Here is a 21,084-nt window from a genome sequence, read left to right as displayed (position 1 = left end):
AGTGCTACAAAGGAAAAAAATATATATGGAAAATTTCAAAACAGCGAAGTGTTCTGTAGAGCAAGTAATAATGTTATGCTGATGACGTCATACTCTTTTGTTTCAGCGTTGTGCCTGAAAAACTATGTTCTCTGGCCCTGGGAGTGAGCTATACGGTTTTGAGAATATTTGGTATGAGCTTTTGACCATGTTCCTATTACATGAAATTATTGTTTGCTGTACCTATGCACGTTTAGAATTTTAAAAATAATACATGATGTAGAGTAAGTGAGAAGGATTTTCTTCATAGACTGTAAGGAGATCATTGAAACTGTCAGAAAACATGCATATTTTACTATATTAACTAGGATGAAACAATCCAATCTGTAGTATGCTCTTTATCTCTTAGAAACAGTTTGGTAAGCTCACATAAAAGCACTGCATAAGAACAGAAACTATATTTTACATTGCTTGACCAGTTAGAAAGTCATAAACTGAAAACTTTTTAAAGCACTGTCTTTTAAGTCTTTCATCACTGAAACCACTGAAAACATTTTTAATCATTTATTTTTTCTTAAATCAACATAGGTTTCTGCAGAATTTTTGTTGTTGTAATAATTAATGCAATATTGTATCATATATACATATATATCACACACATAGAAATAGATATTGTATGCTTAATTGTAATTATTGTAACTTCAAATCTTTTATGGGGAATTCATAATTATTCTTTATTTTCTAGGGAGTATTCCTGGACCACTAGCTTTTAAAATAACAGGAGGTATTTCATGTACGTTTCGGGATACGGAACACTGTAAAGGCATAGGACATTGTTGGATGTATGACAAGACAGAAATGGCCTTTCAATTTATAGGAATAAGTAAGTTATATGGATTCAAGAACTGTGGAGGAATGCACGTTTACAAGCTTAAGTTTTCATAATTAGATCAAGATTTTGGTGCCCTTGGGCTACATAGCAAATGTTCTAGAAGTTGAAGTCACCTAGGATTTTTTTTTTTTGTAAATATTTGAATCTGTGCATTAAATACACAGCAGTTCCATGTTAATTCTCAAACAAGGAGCAGTAAACAGCACAATTTTATTTTGGAAACTAATTTTGCCTGCTTATATATAAGTCTAAGGCCAAATTGCTTGATCTTGTGATACTTTCCATTTCCAGAGATAAATCAAGTTAGATCAATCTGAATCAAATGATTAAATCTCTATAAAGCACAAATGTAATCTTGGTCTTGTTACGTGTGAAGCTTATTTTTCCCTTTTGTTCAATGGTATCACGGTTCTTGGAACTTGGAGGGCAATTTGTTGAATAAATCAGATACGTAGGGAATTGGATGCTGTGCTGGTATGTAGGTTTTTGTAACTTTGGAAAATTCACTAGATCTTCCAGGACCTTAATTTATTAATCCATTAAATGAAGGTATGCAAGTCCTAAAATTTTAATCTTCAGTGGTTTTATTGTGTAACTGTTTTGTGTAGTAAACATTTAATGTGTTTTTATGTTTTTATGACTTAATTTCATGGCTTCAATAATTAAAAGAGCCCCATAATGATAAACTCTAACATGTAATGATAACAAATCTCTGTGTAACAATTAGCACAGAGCAGTTCAGGACATCATGCCTTATATGATTATTCACATCTTCTATATCATTACTAAATTTTGTATTTGTGCTTTAATTATGACTTGAGAGGTGTTTAAATTTGCAACTGAGTTGACTCCATTTTTTATTTTTAATCCTACTTTTCCAATATTTTGAAATTTTATTTTCTAATATGTTTACTTGACTTTTATATTTATTTTGGATGATTTGACCTTTCTAAAATTATTTACCTTTCTATTTCCTGCATTTTAAAAAAGGCTACTTATGTTCATTAACAATATGTATATGTGTGTGTGATTTAGACTTATTGAAATATATACCCCTTTCTGTAGATTTGGAAATCTATCTGGACACATAACTGACAAACTTCTTTTAGGATTTTCTTATTTAGTAGATTACTCCCTTCATGTTTGTCTGAAAAGAATTAAATCTGGCTACATTTAGTTTTAGCTAAATACTTTTCTCCTGATCCAGGATACTACAATAACTCTTTCTTAAAAACAAACAAAAAAACTATATACTGATTTATTTTAAAAGAGTTACATGTACATATCTACACACACACACACACACACACACACACACACACACACACATTGAGAAAGAGAGATGATCAATTTGCTGATTCAATTCCATTATGGCTTTAATGGCTACTGCTGCTCCGAGCTGAAACCAGGAGCCAGGAGCTTCATCAGGGTCTCCCACATAAATGGCAGTGGTCCCCACAATTGGGATCATGTTCTGCCGCTTTTGAGAAGTCATTAACAGGGAGCGTGACCTCAGGTAAAGCAGGTGACATGGTAGCACACAGGTCACAGGCAGTGGTTTTATTTTTGATTCTGTTTGACCGGGGTCAACTAGGTGTAAAAATGCTTTTCTCTGAGTCCTTTCTCTTTTTCCGACTTTGATGTGCTAAACTTCTTGGATCTACAGCTCAATGTCTTAAACATTTAAAAAAATATTGTACATCACCATTTAAAATAATTTTAATGTTACCTTTTTACTTTATTTTTTCACTTACCCTCTGTGCTGTTTAACATTCAGCATTTATTAATTCCAACTGAGTTTATATCAGTTCTTCAATCTCCTTCCCCTCCTCACCATCACATTCTCCAAGTTTGTTGTTCAGATCAATGTTTTCTACAGCCTTTTCATCTGTTTGAACTTGGAAAGTGATGGATGTTTAAAAAAGAAAACAAAAAAGTTACATGAAGTGACACACAAATTATAGTAGCTTATAAAGATTTGAAAGGACAAGTGAGGGTCAGCCCTGTGACATGATGGTTTACGCTGCTGATTCCAACGTGGGCATCCTGTAGGACAACATTTGTTCTACTTCTGGCTGCTCAGTTTCGGATCCAGCTTCCTGTTATTGTTGCTGGCAATGGCAGCAGAAGGTTGTATGAGGACTTGGGCCTCTACCACCTATGTCGGAAACCAGGATGGATTTCTGGCTCCCAGTTTTGTTGTGGTTCAATTTTGGCTATTGTAGCCATTTCAGAAGTGAACTGGTAGATGGAAGATCTCTTTCTTCTGTTTTGGTGCTCTGCCTTTTAAATAAATACATGTTTTAAAAGGTGAAAAAAATTATTCTTGCATTTTAGAATTAACATAATATATAAAAAAATAGCACCTAGGTCTAGGAAGTTCTACAAACATTTACAAATATTTTAAGTAGCAATGTAAGATTATGCCATAATTTAATTCTGCCCATAGGGAACTTATACCTTTGTTACTTATAAATAAATCAACACCTCTGATTATTGCATTCCTAAATTTAGGTTTTATTTGTAAAATATTCACTATATTCTTCACTGCTGTCGCATTTTATGGATATAAAAATGTTACAAAGGAAAGCACGGAGACCTTGATTTTGCCAGTGAGGAACATACAAGTTCAAAAACAGGAAAAAACTGATTTATAACTGCATCATCATCATGTAAGAGTTGTGTATTTTTAACTTTTCACTAAAATGCTATGTTGGTAAAATTTAAAATAATAGTACAGTTACATGTCTTAAAGGCTTTGAATATCAAACAAAGGTTTGAAGAACGTATTGGCATGCCACAATGCTATCCATAGGAACAAAATAATTTTATTGAGTGTTAAGTTTGAATTGGAAATTTAATGAATTTTCCAATTGTACATATCTATGGGTCAGAGTATGATAACCCAACATATTCATCCAAGATCTCTTGTATTTCCAGCTTTTTAATCAATTCTTTATTTTTTAAACCCAAATTTAATAATTGTACACATTTTATGGGGCATGCATGTCAGTAAATGTGTGAACATTTTGATTTCAATAGAAGCTTACAATGGGCACTGAGAAGTTTATCTCTCTTGGTGTTGCTTTGTGATTAGAGCCTTCAAGTTTCTCCCTTCTATTTGCTCAGAAAATCTGCAGTAGTTTGTTGTGGACTGTAGCTACCCACTGTGCTGTGAAACATGGGGAAGTCATTCCTTCTGTCTCAGATTTGGTACCCAGTTTCCAGCCTCCCTCCATCTGTCCTCCACACTCTTCAGACTCTAGTGAAATGATTCAATGAACAGAAGGATGGCTCTGGGTTTCCACATGGGCAGGAGATCATGTGGTGCTTGTCTTTCTGTATCTGCCATGCTTTAATGAAAATAATGTCTTCCAGCTCCATTCATTTTGCAGTAATTCCACGGCTGGGCAAATATCTTAAAGAGACGGTATCATCACCTGATTAATTTTGATGGCCATTATGGCCTTTGCCAATGTAGCATATGAATGAACACTTGTCCTGTAGTTTGTTCATGCTGCTTTACAGTTGGGCTGTGGAGGTTTCTCAATAGCTTTTCTAAATAAAACTTGAGTTCCTAGTTACAGTCACATAATGAACATTAGATTAACTGGTATAATATATCTTTTTGAAAAGGAGACCATCTGGAGTCTTTCGTTTGTTTATGTATTTTTTTAAAATTTAAACAATAAGCAAAATGACAGATAGAAATTAGGATAGATAGAAAGATCTTCTGTTCCCTGTTCCCTCCCCTCAATGCCTGTGGTAGACTAATTAGTAATTAGAAAGTGCATCCATGTCCTCCACATGTGTGACAGGAAGTTGGGCCATAGTAGATATAAAATTCTCTGTGGGATAATAAGCCTTTACATATTTTATCTTCACTTGAATTTTATTAATAAATATTGCCTAATAATCTGCACTGACATCTATTTGTGCTTTTATCTTGATTTTATGATTAATTATAATTCATGTGAAGAAATAGTCATATGTGAATGTAGAAAATGTGTCAACCATTTATAGTTCTTTTCTTAAATCAACATAGGTTTCTGTAGAATTTTTGTTGTTGTAATATTTAATGCAATATTGTATCTTCATCCAAAGATGAAGACACTTAATTTGGCACTAAAAATAACATCGTACTTATTCTATACAATGTTTCCTAGTTCTCCTAGGAGAAGTGATAACTGAAAATCAAATTGCCTCTTCGTTTTTTTGTATTAGTCAGTGAACTAGTGACCCAAGGTCACAATGTTGAAATGAGAAGAAAATGTGACTCAAGGGGCAGTCAGAGCTTGCTTTCTATAGTTTGCTTGCTTAATTTCATCAGACACATATGAAAGTATAAAAGTGATCCTATGTGCAACTCTCCTTGACTGGTCATCTCCTTTGTTTCACCCTGCAGAGTCACAGAGCACTCAGGATCAGAAATTCTAAAGAGTCCGTGTTTAGAGAGCCCACGTGATTTGCTGTGCCCCACTTTCAGAAGAGGATAATGAGCACGTGTTGTTTACCTGTGTTACAGAAACTGAATTTTGGCAATCTGGATTTTCACAATAAAGTCTTCGTTTAAAACATTTTGGATAGTTTTCTACAGGATTTTTAAACATTGGTCCATAACACAGATTATACCAGGAGGATGAATACTTTCAGATCGCTTAAGTAATATCCTTTTCTCTAAATATCATTTGAAAACTTGCACAAAGGGGAATTGTGAATGTGTATTTGTGTGTATGTGTGTGACAAATTCATGCATCTATGTGTCTATTTTTCCAGAAAATAAAATGGTAGAAGTATAATACATAGTTTAATAAGCCACAAAGTAGTATTAATATTTTAAATATACATTTTTCAGTGTGATAAAACATGTGTTTATATATTATGAACCAGCTCACAGGGATTGAAAATATTTTTTAAAACTTTAACATACTTTTCTTTCGATGAAATTAGGTTAACTAGTGATATCGTCACAATTTTCAGATAATAACATGCATAGTATCATTTGAAAATTTAGCTTATGCCTTCAATATTATTAGCTTAATAAATATTTTTCTGATGGTTGTCATTAATACTATTTGGAGTAGAATACAATATTTACAGAAAGAAATCTTTGTCATACTCCAACCTGAAATTTCTTTTCAAATAATTACTTCAAAATTTCACTTCTTAAAAAAAAAAAATTCACTTCTTTACGCAATAAATGACTCACATTTCAAAAAAATAAATACTCAATTTTCACTTTTTTCTCATCTACAGTCTTTTTTCAAAGATTTATTTATTTCCATTGGAAAGACAGATATACTCAGAGGAGTAGAGACAGAGAGGTAGATCTTCCATCTGCTGATTCACTCGACAAGTAGCCACAACGGCCAGAGCTGAACCAATCCAAAGCCAGTTGTCAAGAGCTTCTTCCAGGATTCTCACATGCGTGCAGGGTCCCAAGGCTTTGGGTGATCCTCAACTGCTTTCCCAGGCCACAGACAGGGAGCTGGATAAGAAACAAACGGGGCTGCCGGGATTAGAACCAGTACCCATATGGAATCGTGGTGCATGCAAGGTGAGGACTTTAGCCATTACGGTACCATGCTGGGCCCTAGACATTCTAAATTGGACAATTCATGAACAGACTAGAGACTAGAGGGTGGGGAAAATATGTAATCAGCAGGGAAGCACTATAGCTAAATGCTGTAACTCAAAAGTATTCATGCACCTAGGGTTAACATTCAACAACAGATTGACGCTGGGAGCCTGGAACTCCAGGCAACTCCCACAACTACTTGGGACCCAATCCTAGGGCCATCTTCTATGCATCTCCCAGCACATTAGCAGGGGGCTGGATCAGAAATGGAGCAGACACGGTTTCTAATCAGGGCCTGCATGGGATACCAGCATTACACGCTGTGGCAATAATCTCTGAGTTCAAACAACTTCCTTCAGTGTTTACCCTGAGAGAAATTATTTATAGGTAGTAAATGTATAGGAGAAGATCATATACTCACTATTACATACACATATAATGATAACATGTACCAGTGAATAAAGTAGGATAAATTTCTAGGTGCAGGTTTATTTTAAAGTAATAGTTATGATGAGATAAATGTTAAATAAAACAGCTGAAAGAAAGTTGTATTTCTGTTTGAATTTGTTTTTGTGCTCTTTTTCTCAAGGAACTAGGAACCACCACAACAGAATGTGTGTTTGTTTAAAGTGTGTGTATTTGGAAGTGAATTTCAGTATAGAAGAAAATTAAACTTGTGAATAAAAGAATAACAGAACTCCAAGTGAACTTTATATTTATAAATATGACCAAGGAAGAAAATATAATGAAAGGTAAATAAATATTTTCAGTTTAAATGCTGTAATACATAATTAAAATATAATACATTATTAGTGGATAAGTCATGTTTATGAATTTAGAGAGTCAATACTGGTTTTTTTTTGTAAGATTTGTCTTATTTTTATTGGAAAGTCAGATCTACAGAGAGGAGGAGAGACAGAAAAGATCTTCTGTCTTTTGATTCACTCCCCAAGCGGCTGCAACGGCTGGAGCTGAGTCAATCCAAAGCCAGGAGCCTCCTCTGGGTCTCCAACTTGGGTGCAGAGTCCCAAGGCTTGGGCCATCCTCTACTGTTTTCCCAGGCCACAAGCAGGGAGCTGAATGGGAGGCAGGGATGCTGGGACAGGAACCGGTGCCCGTATAGGATCCCAGTGCGTGCAAGAAGAGGTCCTTAAAAATATCATTGGACTGAAAAGAATTCATAGGTTCATAGACTTCATTTGTGACAGATATTCTCAACAGAGTTTATAACCCTTCCATAACTCCAACACAAAAGACACAATGGGAAATAAATGAAAGATTCGTAATTATTTCCCAAAACTGAATATGCCCAGGAACAGAACAGAAGCCCGTTTTAGTGTATAGTAGAAGTTAGCTCTGTTGTTTTTTTGTTGATTTTGTTTTCCTAGTTAATTTGTCTATTGGTAAAAGTGGGGATTATCGTCCCCCAATGCTATTGTAGTAGAGTTTATGTCTCCCATGGTCACTGCAATTGGTCATACATGATGATGGCTGGGACTGTAATCCAGTTGACTGTGGCCTTGCTTCTCTATTTGGTACTAGTGGAGATTCAGTGTTTGGTTACAGGTGTTGGCTTGAGGACAGGGACCATTAGTATACACCCAGTGATGTTTTCATTAGTTCCAAGATGCTATGCTGTGCTCTCTAGTGTCTTACTCCCCAGTGTCTGGACTCTCTCCATGGTGAAGGGAGCATGGTGAAGGGAGCATGGTGAAGGGAAGAATGGTGAAGGGAGTTTGTTGGTTGCTCAGCCCAACACTATGTTGGTGCAATATCCGGTGTTACTGATTTTCGGTTTCGGAATCTTGGACAAGTGACTAAACAGCCTGATGCCTAAATTTCTTTGCTTATAAAGAGACTGAAAGTAATACTAGCTATTATGCCGAACTGTTGTATATATTAAATGAGTTAAGAATAGGCACATAGCCACATCACTTAAAACATTGCCTAACAGATAGTAACTGATGAGTAAATTTAAGTTCTTATAATTTATTTGGGATCCAGCTTTATAAGCACTTATCACTTAATGTTTTGGGTAAAACTTGTAAAAACTTTAATTAGTGATGATGTTTATATAAGTTTATCAGGGTGGGAAGGGTCCAGGATCAGGGGATAGTGGGTGAGACAATGTTTATACATTTTCTTCTTCTTCTACCTGTATGTGGGTGGGGCGGGGCGGGGAGATACAAGAGGAGAAACCACACCCAGCTTCCCAAGGGCCACATTACCCCAGGGACTGGGGAGCTGCCACCCGCTGTCATCCCAAGTTCCCCATTGTGGAGCATTTTCTGTGTCCAGATAGTTCTGAGATGCTGCTGATATCGCTGTCCCACGGATGAGGAAATCTTTCCGAGGTTGATTAGTTGTCATAGTCCACCTGTGAGTCTCCTTTGGCCCAGAAATTTGCTGTCAAATTTCACTGGGGTAATTGATCATTTTGTTCTGCCCTCCATCCTCAGTAAACCAATGGGTGCTGTGGCCCAGCCCAGCCCTGCCCAACACGTGCTTAGATAAAACTTTTTAATATTCTTTTTTTTTTTAAGATTTATTTCATTTTTTTGGAAAAGTCAGATATACAGAGAGGAGAGACAGAGAGGACGATCTTCTGTCTATTGATTCACTCCCCAAAAGGCCACAACAGCCGGAGCTGAGTTGATCCAGTGGGAACCTCTTAAGGGTCTCCCATGTGGGTGCAGGGTCCTAAGGCACTGGGCCATCCTCTCCTGCTTTCCCAGGCCACAAGCAGCTCTGAGGCTTTTCCACATGGTATCTCAGGGTTTCCTGATGCAATTGGCCCCCATCTAGTGCACCATCTATGGCTGCTTTATATTTACTGTTTTCTCTTTCCATTGGGCACCTTCATAAATGAATCATTTATGCTTAAATGCTCATCTGACAAGCTGCTTTGGGGATATGGCAGTTTCAGAGAAGTAGAATAAAACCCTACACTGTTATTATTAATCAATTTCTTGCTAAACAGACTGTACTTTATGTGCATGAAGACAGTTCCTAAGGTTCTGGTTCCATAAATAACTCCTGTGTTTTCATTTTAGATAGCAGTCCTTCTTTTAATGCCATCTGTTCTGAATTGCCATGCATTAAGACTTATGCATTCAGACTGTTATTCCTTTAAGTTGCCTTATCTAACATACTCATGCCTGTTGCTTTATTTCGATGCTTTTTTGAACACTTTTGATTGAAATATATCCTGTAAGTAGAGCTTAGTATGGGTTTGTGCTTTTTGTATTTTGAGCAATCTACCTTTACAACAAGTGGGCACTTTATACTAATCCTCATATTTTATGTTAGACTGTAGTACATTCTGTTAGTTCCAGAGAAACTACACCTTCAACAAATATTTACCACGTATATTCTTTTTTTTTTTTTAGCCTAAATATCCTCATCTTTCTTTTTTTTTTTTTTAAATTTTATTTTAAATTCATTAATTACATTGTATTATGTGACACAGTTACCACGTATATTCTTTGAAAAAAAAAATAGTCCAGACATACATAAACACAGACCACCCGTAAGGATTGTCTTCTAACATTAGTTAGTGCATTTTCTTTCCCACTCCTTTCCTATTCCCAATGTGAGACAATATTCTTTCACTTGCTATGAATAATTTAAGGCAATCAGCAAGTTTATTTTATTTTCAGTATATTTATCCCAATTCAATAAGCATGTGTTGCTGTGTATTATAGGCATTCTTTTCCAGAGCCATTGCATATTACATATTCTTCTTTTTAAACCTTTTTTTAAAAAATTCGAATGAAGGTATATTTAATGTTCACCGCTAGTATTTCAGATCCTCCAGAAATATTTTGGTGTCTGAATCTTGCTGTCTTGTATACTCTTCAAGAAGGCACCCACAATTTTTTTTTAACATTCATTTATTTTTATTGGATGGCAGATCAGATTTACAGAGAGGAGAGACAAAGATCTTCCATCCAGTGGTTGACTCCCCAAGTGGCTGTAATGACTGTAGCTGAGTCAATCTGAAATCAGGAGCCAGGAGCTTCTTTTATTCTTCCATGAGGGTGCAGGGCCCCAAGGCCATCCTCTACTGCTTTCCCAGGTCACAGGCAGGTAGCTGGATGGGAAGTCACGAACCAGTACCCCTATGGAATCCCTACACTTGTAAGGTGAGGATTTAGTCAATGAGCCATTTCTCTGTTACTCTGAGTCCCACAAATTCTGAATAGTCTCTGTTCACTGTCTATTGGATATGTGATGCAAATATTACTGAACAGGTTAGCGATTTCTTCCTTCCTTCCTTCCTTCCTCCCTTCCTTCCTTCCTTCCTCTCTTTCTTTCAAAAAGATTTATTTATTTGAAAGGCAGAGTGATAGATAATCAATGAGTCACCCTTCTTGAAATGCCTACAACAGCCACAGCTGGCCCAGGCTGAAGACAGGCCAGAGCCTGGAGCACCACCCACTTCTCCCATCTGAGTGGCAGGAACCCAGGTACATGGTCCATCATCCACTGCCTTCAAGGTGCATGAGCAGGAATCTGGATTAAGAGTGGACAGTAACTGAGGTTTGAACCAGCACCCAACTACGTAATGTGGGTGTCCCAAGCAGTAACTTAATGTGCTGTACCGTAATGCCAACTCCAACATTTCTTTCTTTTTCCCCACAGCACATGGTTTGAGTCATTCCTTCCTAATTCTGTTAATAGACACAGGCAGTTGAAAAGTTTGTAAGTTTTCTACCATTGCCACTCCTACTTCAAAAGTCCTGTATTATCTATCACATCAGAGCAATTACATTTTAGTCTTTGTTTAACTGTCAATTCAGATAAACATAGGTTTATCCCTTAACATTCACCTTGTCAGTGTCTCAACAAGCATTTTCTATGTCTGAAGATTTTTCGGATATTTCTTCAATAGTTCTCAAAGGAGCAAACCACCCCTCTCCCCCCCGAGTGATGACAGTAGCTTGAGATGAACATCAGTTTGAAGTGTTTTTCATTTGCAGAAATCAGCTTGGCCTGATATGACACCATTGCCTCACATCCCCCCACAGTCCCCTGATACTTATCTGAAGCACATCTACTTCTCCCTTGCCTAAAGCATGGTTGAAGGATGTCTGATGACAATGCGACTCTAGTGTCAGGAAGATTATCTTCATTGTACATTCTTCTCATGGATTGTTCCGAAGTATATGTTGTGCTTTACCAAAATACATTTTTAAAAAATAATTTTCAGTCAATGCCACATTTCATTGCTTTGTTTTTGCTACTGAGTACATTCTAATTGACATATATTTGTCTTATTTTCTTGAACCCCCATCTGTTACTGTCTCTCACATGTCTTAATTCCCATTTTCTTTTGATATAAAAAAATTTTTTTTGACCTTTTTCTTTTATAGCACTTATTTTCCCTTTTGTCCTTAGCAGGTTAATCCTCACTTATGCAATGATATTGTTAGAATGTTCTAATTCTTGCCTCACTTCTATCATAATTTCTTGAGAGTTTTCCTAACTGCAATGTGCATTTGTCTTGTTCGTTCTGTCAGGGAAGATTTAGAAGCCACTTTGCTGCCAGTGTGACTGAACAATTCCACTGTTTGCTTTTGAAGGTTTACCCAAATAGTTTCATCAACAAGCTCAGCTAGCCTGAAGCCAGGATCCTGCAAGTTCATCCATGTTTCTCACATTGATATCAAGACTCAAGCCCTTGAGCTGTCACTTGCTGCCTCCCAGAGTGTGTGCCGGGCCAGTTCTCAAAGCAGGCCCTCTGACATGTGGTGCAGGCATTCTAAGTGGCCCCTTAAGTGTAGTATCAAAAGCCTGCTCCCAATGATTTTGTAATGTATTTGGCAAATGAAGTTGTAGAGGTAATGAAGTGAGAAGTAAATCTTTTTTATGCATAGGAGGTTATGCATACTTGAAAGAACCATTATGTTACAGTAAGTATTTTGGCCTTTATTCTATGCAATAGTCATCACTGAAGGATATTAACCAGAGCAGTGCAAATATTTATTACCTAATTACGAGGAAACATTCTTAGTGGCAGAGCATGGGATGTGTTCGAAGTGAGAGGAAGGAGGATAATAGAACACCACAACGCCCCAGAGATTTGAGGACATGTGCTAAAGGAGTACCTGGAGGAAAGGAGTGGAAGTCCCAAGAAATTAGCAAAGGGACTGGTCATGCCAAAGGCTTCCCCTGTTTCTGCTATAGATTAAGGTAGATGTTTTTTCAACATCTGTTTCTGCAGCTGAACCCAGGCACTATCACTACAGAGAAGACACCATGACAAACGAGTTCACCATAGAAAATTTACAAGTAATTTGAATATCTCCAACTTGAAAAGAATAAAATCTGCTTAAATACCAAAAAAACAGGAAGTAAAGCTAGCACCTTTTCAAAGGTATGATTACACTGAAGTCTTAATACTAGAAAATGGAATAATTTCTTCAAAATCCTGAAAGCAAGATGTCACTCAGGATTCTATTCCTGGAGAAATTAATATTCAAGATTAAGCGTGCTGTAAGGAAAATTCTGAACATTTACCTCCTACAGATGCTAAGAGGGGGTCTGCTAAGCGATGTGAAATATGAGCAATACATGAAATCTTCAGCAAGATGAGAAATCTACAAGGGAGGGAGAGGATGTAGACAAGGATGGGACTCCAGCAACAGTAGGGGTGCAAGGGGCTGAAGCACACACACGCAGGTACACACACATATCCTGGAAGGGTTATCAAGAAAGTGTGAGAACCAAGGCAACCAAGTAAGAAAATACAGTCTCGAATTCTAAAACAAGCTGATGTGATTGAGGAATGAGAAAAAGCAAACACCAAGCCAAACCAAAACAACCAAAACACAGCACTGAGAGAGAACTGTGATCGCAAAGGAATTGTGTATAAAATACAGAAGGGACAGCGAGCAAGGAGTAAAATTTGTAACCATACATTCCAGGTTTCTGATGTGAACAGCTGTCATTTATGCGCCCTATAGAAGAAAGAATGAGTTCAGCTTTTAAGCCCACTGATGATGCAATAATAATGTCAAGGGGAAGAGTATCAAGTAGGCAGTTACTTGGGTATGCCTCATTTCTTAACAGAATAACCTACGTAGAATGAAAATCATTGGAATTGGTACAAGGTGTAGGAGTAGTTAACTGTGGTTGAAAGGGGGTGAGCGCCCTTAGCAAAGGCCAAAAATTAGAAAGAGGAGAAGGTGGTCTCAATGGAATTTTCTAGTGTAAATAATCATTACAATGTTTAAACCACCCTATATATTTGGACTATGTAAGCAGATATTCTATTGAATAAATACATTGTTTATAGTAATGTAAAGGAGCACAAGGCTGTATAGCCACACAGGATTAATACAAGATTTCTCCATCTCTGAAATTCCTGAACCACTGAGGCAATAGCATTTGAAAACAAAGCGAAACAAAACAACAGAACCACCTGTCTAGTGGGCCAGGGCTTGTCTTTCTGCCTTTACATCCCCAGTAAGGAATGCTGCATACTCTGAGAATGGGCTCTCAAAGCCCTTTCTTCATGTGGGACTGTGAAATTTACACAACTGCCTATCCAGGAAATTCCAATACAACACATTCATTTGTTTTTCAATATCAATCTTCGTTTCCCATTTTAAGCAAACCTAATCCTGGGCCTTTAACTCAGGCTTTTCAGAAACCTTATAAACTGGGACCAAATAAAGGGGAAAAAATGACACCACACATGATGAAATAAGCCATGTATGTGAGAACACAAACAGGAGCAGAATTACATACTTCCAAAAAGTGAAATGTTTGACTGCTGGGAGAATTCAAGTAGAGAACGTGACAATTATATTTACCTTCTTATGATTTCTTGATCGGAGACAGATAATGAGGCTTCCATCTGCTGGTTTGCTTCCCAAGTGCCCCAAAGAGCCACAGCTGTCAATCCAGGTCTCCCACACGTGTGACAGAAAAACTCAATTACGTTAATCATCTTCACTATCCCTTGGGTTCTGCATCAAGAAGCTGGAGTCAGGAATCCAAGCTGGGAATTGAACCCAACTGCACCTGTGGGAGACACAGACACATTAACTGATGACCTAAACATAAACATCTATCACTTTCCTATTTAACTGGTAGATAATAATCATATATGTATATATATTGTGATGTTTTGGTAGATTTTACAATGTGGAATGACTAAATTAGAATAACTAAATTCATCTACTTATATAATTTTTTAAGAGATTTATTCATTTTCACTGTCAGTGCTTTTATAATTGCCAGCACTATAGTAATAATGGTGTGATTCAGGGAGTGACTTGCATGGTGAGAGGTAAGAGAAAAAGAGAGAGAGAAATTAAGTCTGAACCAGTCTGTTGCACATACTGGAAAGTACACGAACCAGGGCTGGGGGTAGGGCCTAATGAGGGTTTGGGGCTATCATTTGGATTGGTTTGATAGATTATCATGGCAGGTGTTGACTGTGCAAACTCTGTATTCCAAAGTCTCACTGCTTTTATCTCCCTCTCTCTGCCTCTCTGACATCCAAATTAATCTAACATAAATAAATAAAGAAATAAATAATACTGTTTAATAAATAAAACTGTTTAATCGCAATTTATGGTAATTTTATAGCCTGGTTGACCAGGATTTCACAAGACATCAAGGTTATCAGGGGCAAATCTGATAACCTATTAGAGCCAAGCGGAACCAAAGGAAATGTGATAATTAAATGTCCTGTGATTTTCTGTGTGAGATCCTGGAGGAAAAGTATCATGAGGACAAAACTAAAGAAATCTACACCCAACATACGACATCACTTAATACTGCCTTACTATTTGTGGCAAATGTACTGTGCTGATCTAAGATGTTAATAATAGGAGAAGCTAGATGTAGAATATATGTGAGTTTTCCGTCAGAATTACACCACTGGGCCTGGCGGCGTGGCCTAGCGGCTACAGTCCTCACCTTGAAAGCCCCGGGATCCCATATGAGCGCCGGTTCTAATCCCGGCAGCTCCACTTCCCATCCAGCTCCCTGCTTGTGGCCTGGGAAAGCAGTTGAGGTTGGTCCAATGCTTTGGGACCCTGCACCTGCGTGGGAGACCCGGAAGAGGTTCCTGGCTTTGGATAGGTGCAGCACCAGCCGTTGTGGCTCACTTGGGGAGTGAATCATCGGACGGAAGATCTTCCTCTCTGTCTCTCCTCCTCTCTGTATATCTGACTTTGTAATAAAAATAAATAAATCTTTAAAAAAAAGAATTACACCACTTTTTCTAGCACCTTTCTCTAAATCTACTCCAAAATAAAAGCATTCATGATTAAAAAGGAAAGTGTGCTCTATAAAAGTAAACCATCTTTTATTTTTCTAAGAGTTTTTTGGAAGTATGTGTGTTTATTTTGTGTGCATTTATATTTTTTGTTTGCTGAGACTGTCTCAGCAAATAACTTGAGAAACCTCATCTTGTTAATGAAAGCTTTTTCACATTGACCCATCCAGGAAGTTATTCTTTCTAGTACCGTGCACGCTTGGTGTAGCAACATTGCCCTTTTTCTTATGCTCTTTAGAACAAAAATGCACCTGTGCCCTAGCTTTGTTTGTTTTGTTAATTTCCTCTCAATTTTTTTTTCTTTTTTACTTCAGTGTGGTTTGAACCAGAAATTTAAAATGACATTAATCTGCTTAAGAAGCTCTGAATAACTTAAGGGACAAGGATAGCTACTTAGTAGGAAATACTTCACTGGAATACATTCCACAAGAGAAAGATCTTCATGCCAAAAGTATTCAGGAGGATCACAACCAAAAGAAAAAAAAAATCGCCTTGCGAAATTCTCCAACTCTAAAATTGATTCACGGCTGAGAAAAAAGTACACATGAAGGTTTGTTTTCTAAACACACAGTTCATTTCTTTTACCCTTTGTTAAACCTGTAGATAGCTTAGGCCAGTTAGCACTTGTTTCAACGTGTTTTATCATGTCAGAGTTAGCAAACATTTAATCCTTTCTTCACTAGCAACCATATAGGCTGGTATTATAATAAATAAATATATTAATCTTACGAGATTTCAAGGAGCACATTTATCTTAATACATGTTAAGTATTCCAGAACATTGCTTGTAAATTACATTCTTGCATAGTGATCTAAATGATACTATCATTTACTTAGTCTTGTAATGTGAGTAAAGGAAAGAGAAGATAAAAATATCTTAATATGAGATAATTTCTCACCTTTATTTACTGTAAAATGTTTTAAGTGGTTAATTTCCTTTTAATATGTGATTCATTTTACGGTAGAAACTTATTTAAGCTGGTTATTAATGTATTACCATTTTGACACATGATTCACCTTTGTCTAAGCAAGTTTGGAGCTAAGAATTGCAGGATTACTTACAGAAAACAGCTTTTTGTTGATGTCAGCTCCGGGAAAAGGAGGGGAGAGACATTATGCTAGCAGCTCTTGCACGAAAGCAGATTAGGGAAGTCAGTTGTGGACACAAAGTCTTTTGCCACACAAACCACACAGCGTTTTGCTTATTGGGAGGTGGTGAGCAAGGGTGGAGGAGAGGCATGGTTAGCCCTAAAGCCTGGAGGAAGATTGCATGTTGTAAATTGTTGGTAGTTTGCCATCAGGAAACACAATAGACAAGACTGTTTCACCTGTACACAGACCTTGTTTACAACCTTGCTCTTTCCCTGTGGTTGTGTGTGTGACAGCACTCTAGCACTGAATGTTCACTTTTTATTTATTCAGTTATTGAGAATGGCTCCTTGTTAGCAGTTTAGTTTTCTTTTGTTCTTAGCATATTGACTTAACTGTGCACACTCAGAAACATATTTGGGTCCTGACATCATGATTCAGTGGCTGAATCCTCATCTTGAGCATGCCAAGATCCCATGTGGGCATTAGTTTGTGTGCGGGCTGCTCCACTTCCCATCCAGCTCCCTGTTTGTGGCCTGGGAAAACAGTAAAGGATGGCCCAAAGACTCGGGACCCTGCACCTGTGTGGGAGACACAGAAGAATCTCCTGGCTTCCAATCAGCTCAGCTCTAGCCATTGTGTCCACTTGGGGAATGAAGTGGGAGATCTTTCTATTTCCTTCTCTCTGTAAATCTACCTTTCCAATAAAAATAAACACGTCTTTTTTTTAAAAAAAAGCATATTTGGGATTAGAGTAGCTGTCAGTTCAAAGACCTGTGTGCTTGGAAAATAACTTCAGAATTTTTTATAAGAGTTAAGTTACAGAGGAAATTATGTGACACAAAATTTCTCCACAGTATAATGAAAATTCACCTTAGGACTATCGGTAAATGCAAGTTACACAATTATATGGTACATAATCATGTATGTGTGTATATTGTGGTGTATTTAGTAAGACAGACTAATCACTACCTGCATTTGTGCAGGGCTTTCAGTGGCACTCTTTCTAGAACATTACATACTGATGGTTAAATTACGATAGTGTCAAAGCCTTTCACCAGTAAGGCTGCCTCTGAGTTTTTCTTTCAGTCCTTTCAAAATGTGTAATTTTGAAAGATTATTGTTCAAAACAAGACTACATTACATAGTTTTGTTGCTGGCAAAAATGCAATTTTTATTAGTCTGAGTAGTGTAACTTCAGTGTTCACATTACTGCCTTTTGAACAGTTTATCTAAATGCTTACTCTTCTCCCTAGCCTCACACACAAATATATATACAGATATTTTCTTCTACACAATACACAAGAATTGTTGGATTCAACTTAAAAAAAAAACTCCTTAATGTTGATAAACTGGCACAAATTTTAAAAAGTTTATTTATTTGAAAGTTATAGTTACACAGAGAGGAAGAGACAGAGAAACAGGGAGAGACAGATGTTCCATCTGCTGGTTTAGTCCTCAAATGTCCAAAACAGCTGTTGCTGTGCCAGCACAAAGCCAAGAGGTTTTCCTTTTGGTCTCCCACGTGGGTGTAGGGACGCATGCCCTTTAAATCATCCTCCACTGATTCCCCAAACGTATTGAAAGGGAGCTGGATCAGAAATGCAACAACTGGGTCTTGTACTGTCGTCCATATGGGACGCTGGGGTGGCAGGTTGTGGTTTTGCCTGTTACACCACAATGTTGGCTTCATTACAAATGTTCTGAATAGTATCAAGAATGGTAAATTCTTCTCAAAGCAGTTTCAATATACTTTGCCCAGATATCAGAGGAATCTCCATATATTGCAGTAATGTTCTTACAAGATGAAATTTTTTTTTAATTAGCATGATTTGAGAGTTAAATTTACCCCTTGCTTGATGGTCTGCAGAATGGATCTTGTGTTCATGGGCATAAAAGTTCTGGTGCTTCTCCCCCAGTGCTCCAAGATGGCCAGGTGCTTTATTAGTGAGCAGGAGTATTTGAAGGTTATCTGTTTTGTTGTTTTTTTTTTTTTTTTCCTTGAGCAATAGTTCTCTACAGTGGGCTAAAATTCTTCAGAAAACATGTTGTCAACAAATATGTTATCATCAAAGTTTTATTCCTCAATTTATGGAACATAGGTCAAGTAAGTTTAGTATAATGCTTTTGGAATAACCGAGCCCTGGATCCAACTTAAAGTTGCCAGTTGGATTAGGCCCCAAACAAGAGTGCCTCTCTTTCAGTCATTGAAGTGAAAGCGACAGGCACGGCGCAATGGCTCAGTTCTTCAATCCTCGTCTTGCAAGCTCTGGGATCCCGTTTGGGCTCTAGTTTGTATCCTGGCTGTTCCATTTCCCATCCTGCTCCCTGCTTGTGGCCTGCAAAAGCAGAAGAGAATTGCCCAAAGCCTCGGGACCCTCCACCCGAATGGGAGCCCTGAAAGAAGCTCCCGGCTTTAGGTTGGCTCAGTTCTGGTTGTTGTGGCTACCTGGGAAGTGACCCAGCGAAGAGAAGATCTCTCTCTATCTCCTCTCTGTAAATCAGCCTTTCCAGTAAAAATAAACAAAACTTAAAGAAAAAACAAACAAACAAGCAAACAGAATGGAAGTGATGTTGACATCTCTCTGGCTGTGAAAGACCTAACTGGTGTTTCCTGCCAATGGAAGGCTGTTTGGTCTCTATTGACTGTCTAATGCAGTCACCTGCGTCAGTAATCTGCCAGATCTTCTGTAGCTTCCAGTCAGCACTTACTGGTTCACCTTTCCTTTACTTTTTTTTGTAAAAAAAATCTTACAGAGAGGGTCTCTTCGCTTACACATCAAGAGCCAACCACTGACAGCTTCAAATTTTTCTTCATGACTTCTTCATCCTTCTCAATCCTATTTCCTGAAGGGGATGTTGTGACTGCTTTAATCTTCTATGTAGATCACTAAAATTTTTCAATCTTAGCAGTAAGATTTTTTTTCTTTTGTATGTTCACTTTTAATTTCCTTCTAAAGCTTGTTCTTTGTATTACTGCTTTGTTAGCTGTTTGTTAAAAAAAAGTTTAAACTTTCAGTCCATCTTGTCTTCTTACCTAACCTTGAGGTGTCTAGCTGTTGAATGCAAGTTATGGATGTGTGGCTCTTGTTTGAACACTTAATAGTAGGATTTCTGAACACGCAGTAGGACTATTAATTGTTGAGTTTCCACAGTGTCGGGCCACAGAATAGGAAAGCCAAGGAGAAGATGGCAGGTGGGTGATTGGCAGACCAATGGAGTAGTAATAACACAGGAAACATTTACCAGTTAAGTTTTCTATATTATGTGGGCTTGGGTCATGGTGCTCCAATACAATTATGATTGATACAGTAGAGATTGGTGATCACAGATCACTGGCACAGATATAATAATAATAATAATAATAATAATAAAGTTTGAAATATGTTTCTGTAAGAGAAATTTCATCTGTGTCTCTCACGCAAGTGACAGGAAATCAACTACTTCAACAGTCTGCTACTTCCCGGGAACATTAATAGGGAGTTGTAGTTCATTCACCTCACTTGGTATGGACATGTGCTTAAGACACCGCTTTTAGTCTCCTTATGACTGGTGATTCATCATGCAGAAATATGCCACCCTTTAGAATGTGAAGTATGAACTATTTTATAAGGCATATGTTGAAAATGTCAGAATCATAATTTACATGAGATGTGTTATGCTGACCTTTTAAAATCAGAACAATGATGGAGCGTTAGCTAAAAAGTTTATTGATACACTCATTTTGTCACGAGAGTAATGCGGTTCAAATTTTGTGAATTGGCAAGCTCAAGCTGTGAAAGATGTTTTTCTCTACAGTTAAATGTCTTTGGAGGCCTTGGAGGTTAATCCTGCTCTTTTCCTTCTGTCCCTAATTAAATTTCTTGGCAGGTGAGTTGGTCATTATAAGATTGCCTCTCTGCAGCCCTCACCTGTAGCCTGTTTCTGCAACAAATCTCTCAGGATGCAATAGGTAAGATTTCCAAACACAAAACAGGGTTTCCCTTATTATTTTGCTTACTGTAGTCCTATCTGTAGGGCCATGAAAACATCATTTCAGCATTACTTGTAATTCATATTTCTTAAAGCCCCAAATTGCCACCAACTTTCCAATCATTATTTCTGCTGTTAGATCTGAAAGCTAGCAGTGATAACCCGAGAGTGGGCAGCTCAACTAACCTATTGCCAATCATGACTAGAGGCTGACAAAGGTGCATGAAGTTAGGTCAGGGTTCTCAGTGTTGTCAGACTTCCCACGTTCCTGTCAGTCACC

General features: G+C 37.5%; 1 protein-coding gene across 1 annotated transcript in view; it reads left to right on the top strand.

Annotated features, from left to right (window-relative positions):
* The window catches only part of SLCO6A1 (solute carrier organic anion transporter family member 6A1), a 28,654-nt gene extending 23,206 nt beyond the window's left edge, over positions 1-5,448 (top strand). Inside the window, exons 11-14 of the mRNA XM_058656193.1 lie at positions 107-171; positions 725-862; positions 3,386-3,543; positions 5,277-5,448. Of these exons, the coding sequence (XP_058512176.1) occupies positions 107-171; positions 725-862; positions 3,386-3,528 (346 nt within the window). The 3' untranslated portion in view covers positions 3,529-3,543; positions 5,277-5,448. The remainder of the gene's footprint in view (positions 1-106; positions 172-724; positions 863-3,385; positions 3,544-5,276) is intronic.
* The last annotated feature ends 15,636 nt before the right edge of the window (positions 5,449-21,084 follow it).

The sequence above is a fragment of the Ochotona princeps genome, chromosome 28 (genome assembly GCF_030435755.1).
Source record: "Ochotona princeps isolate mOchPri1 chromosome 28, mOchPri1.hap1, whole genome shotgun sequence".
Lineage (NCBI taxonomy): Eukaryota > Metazoa > Chordata > Mammalia > Lagomorpha > Ochotonidae > Ochotona > Ochotona princeps.
The sequence above is the reverse complement of the archived record's forward strand: the minus strand, read 5'-3'. Positions and strand labels throughout refer to the sequence as shown.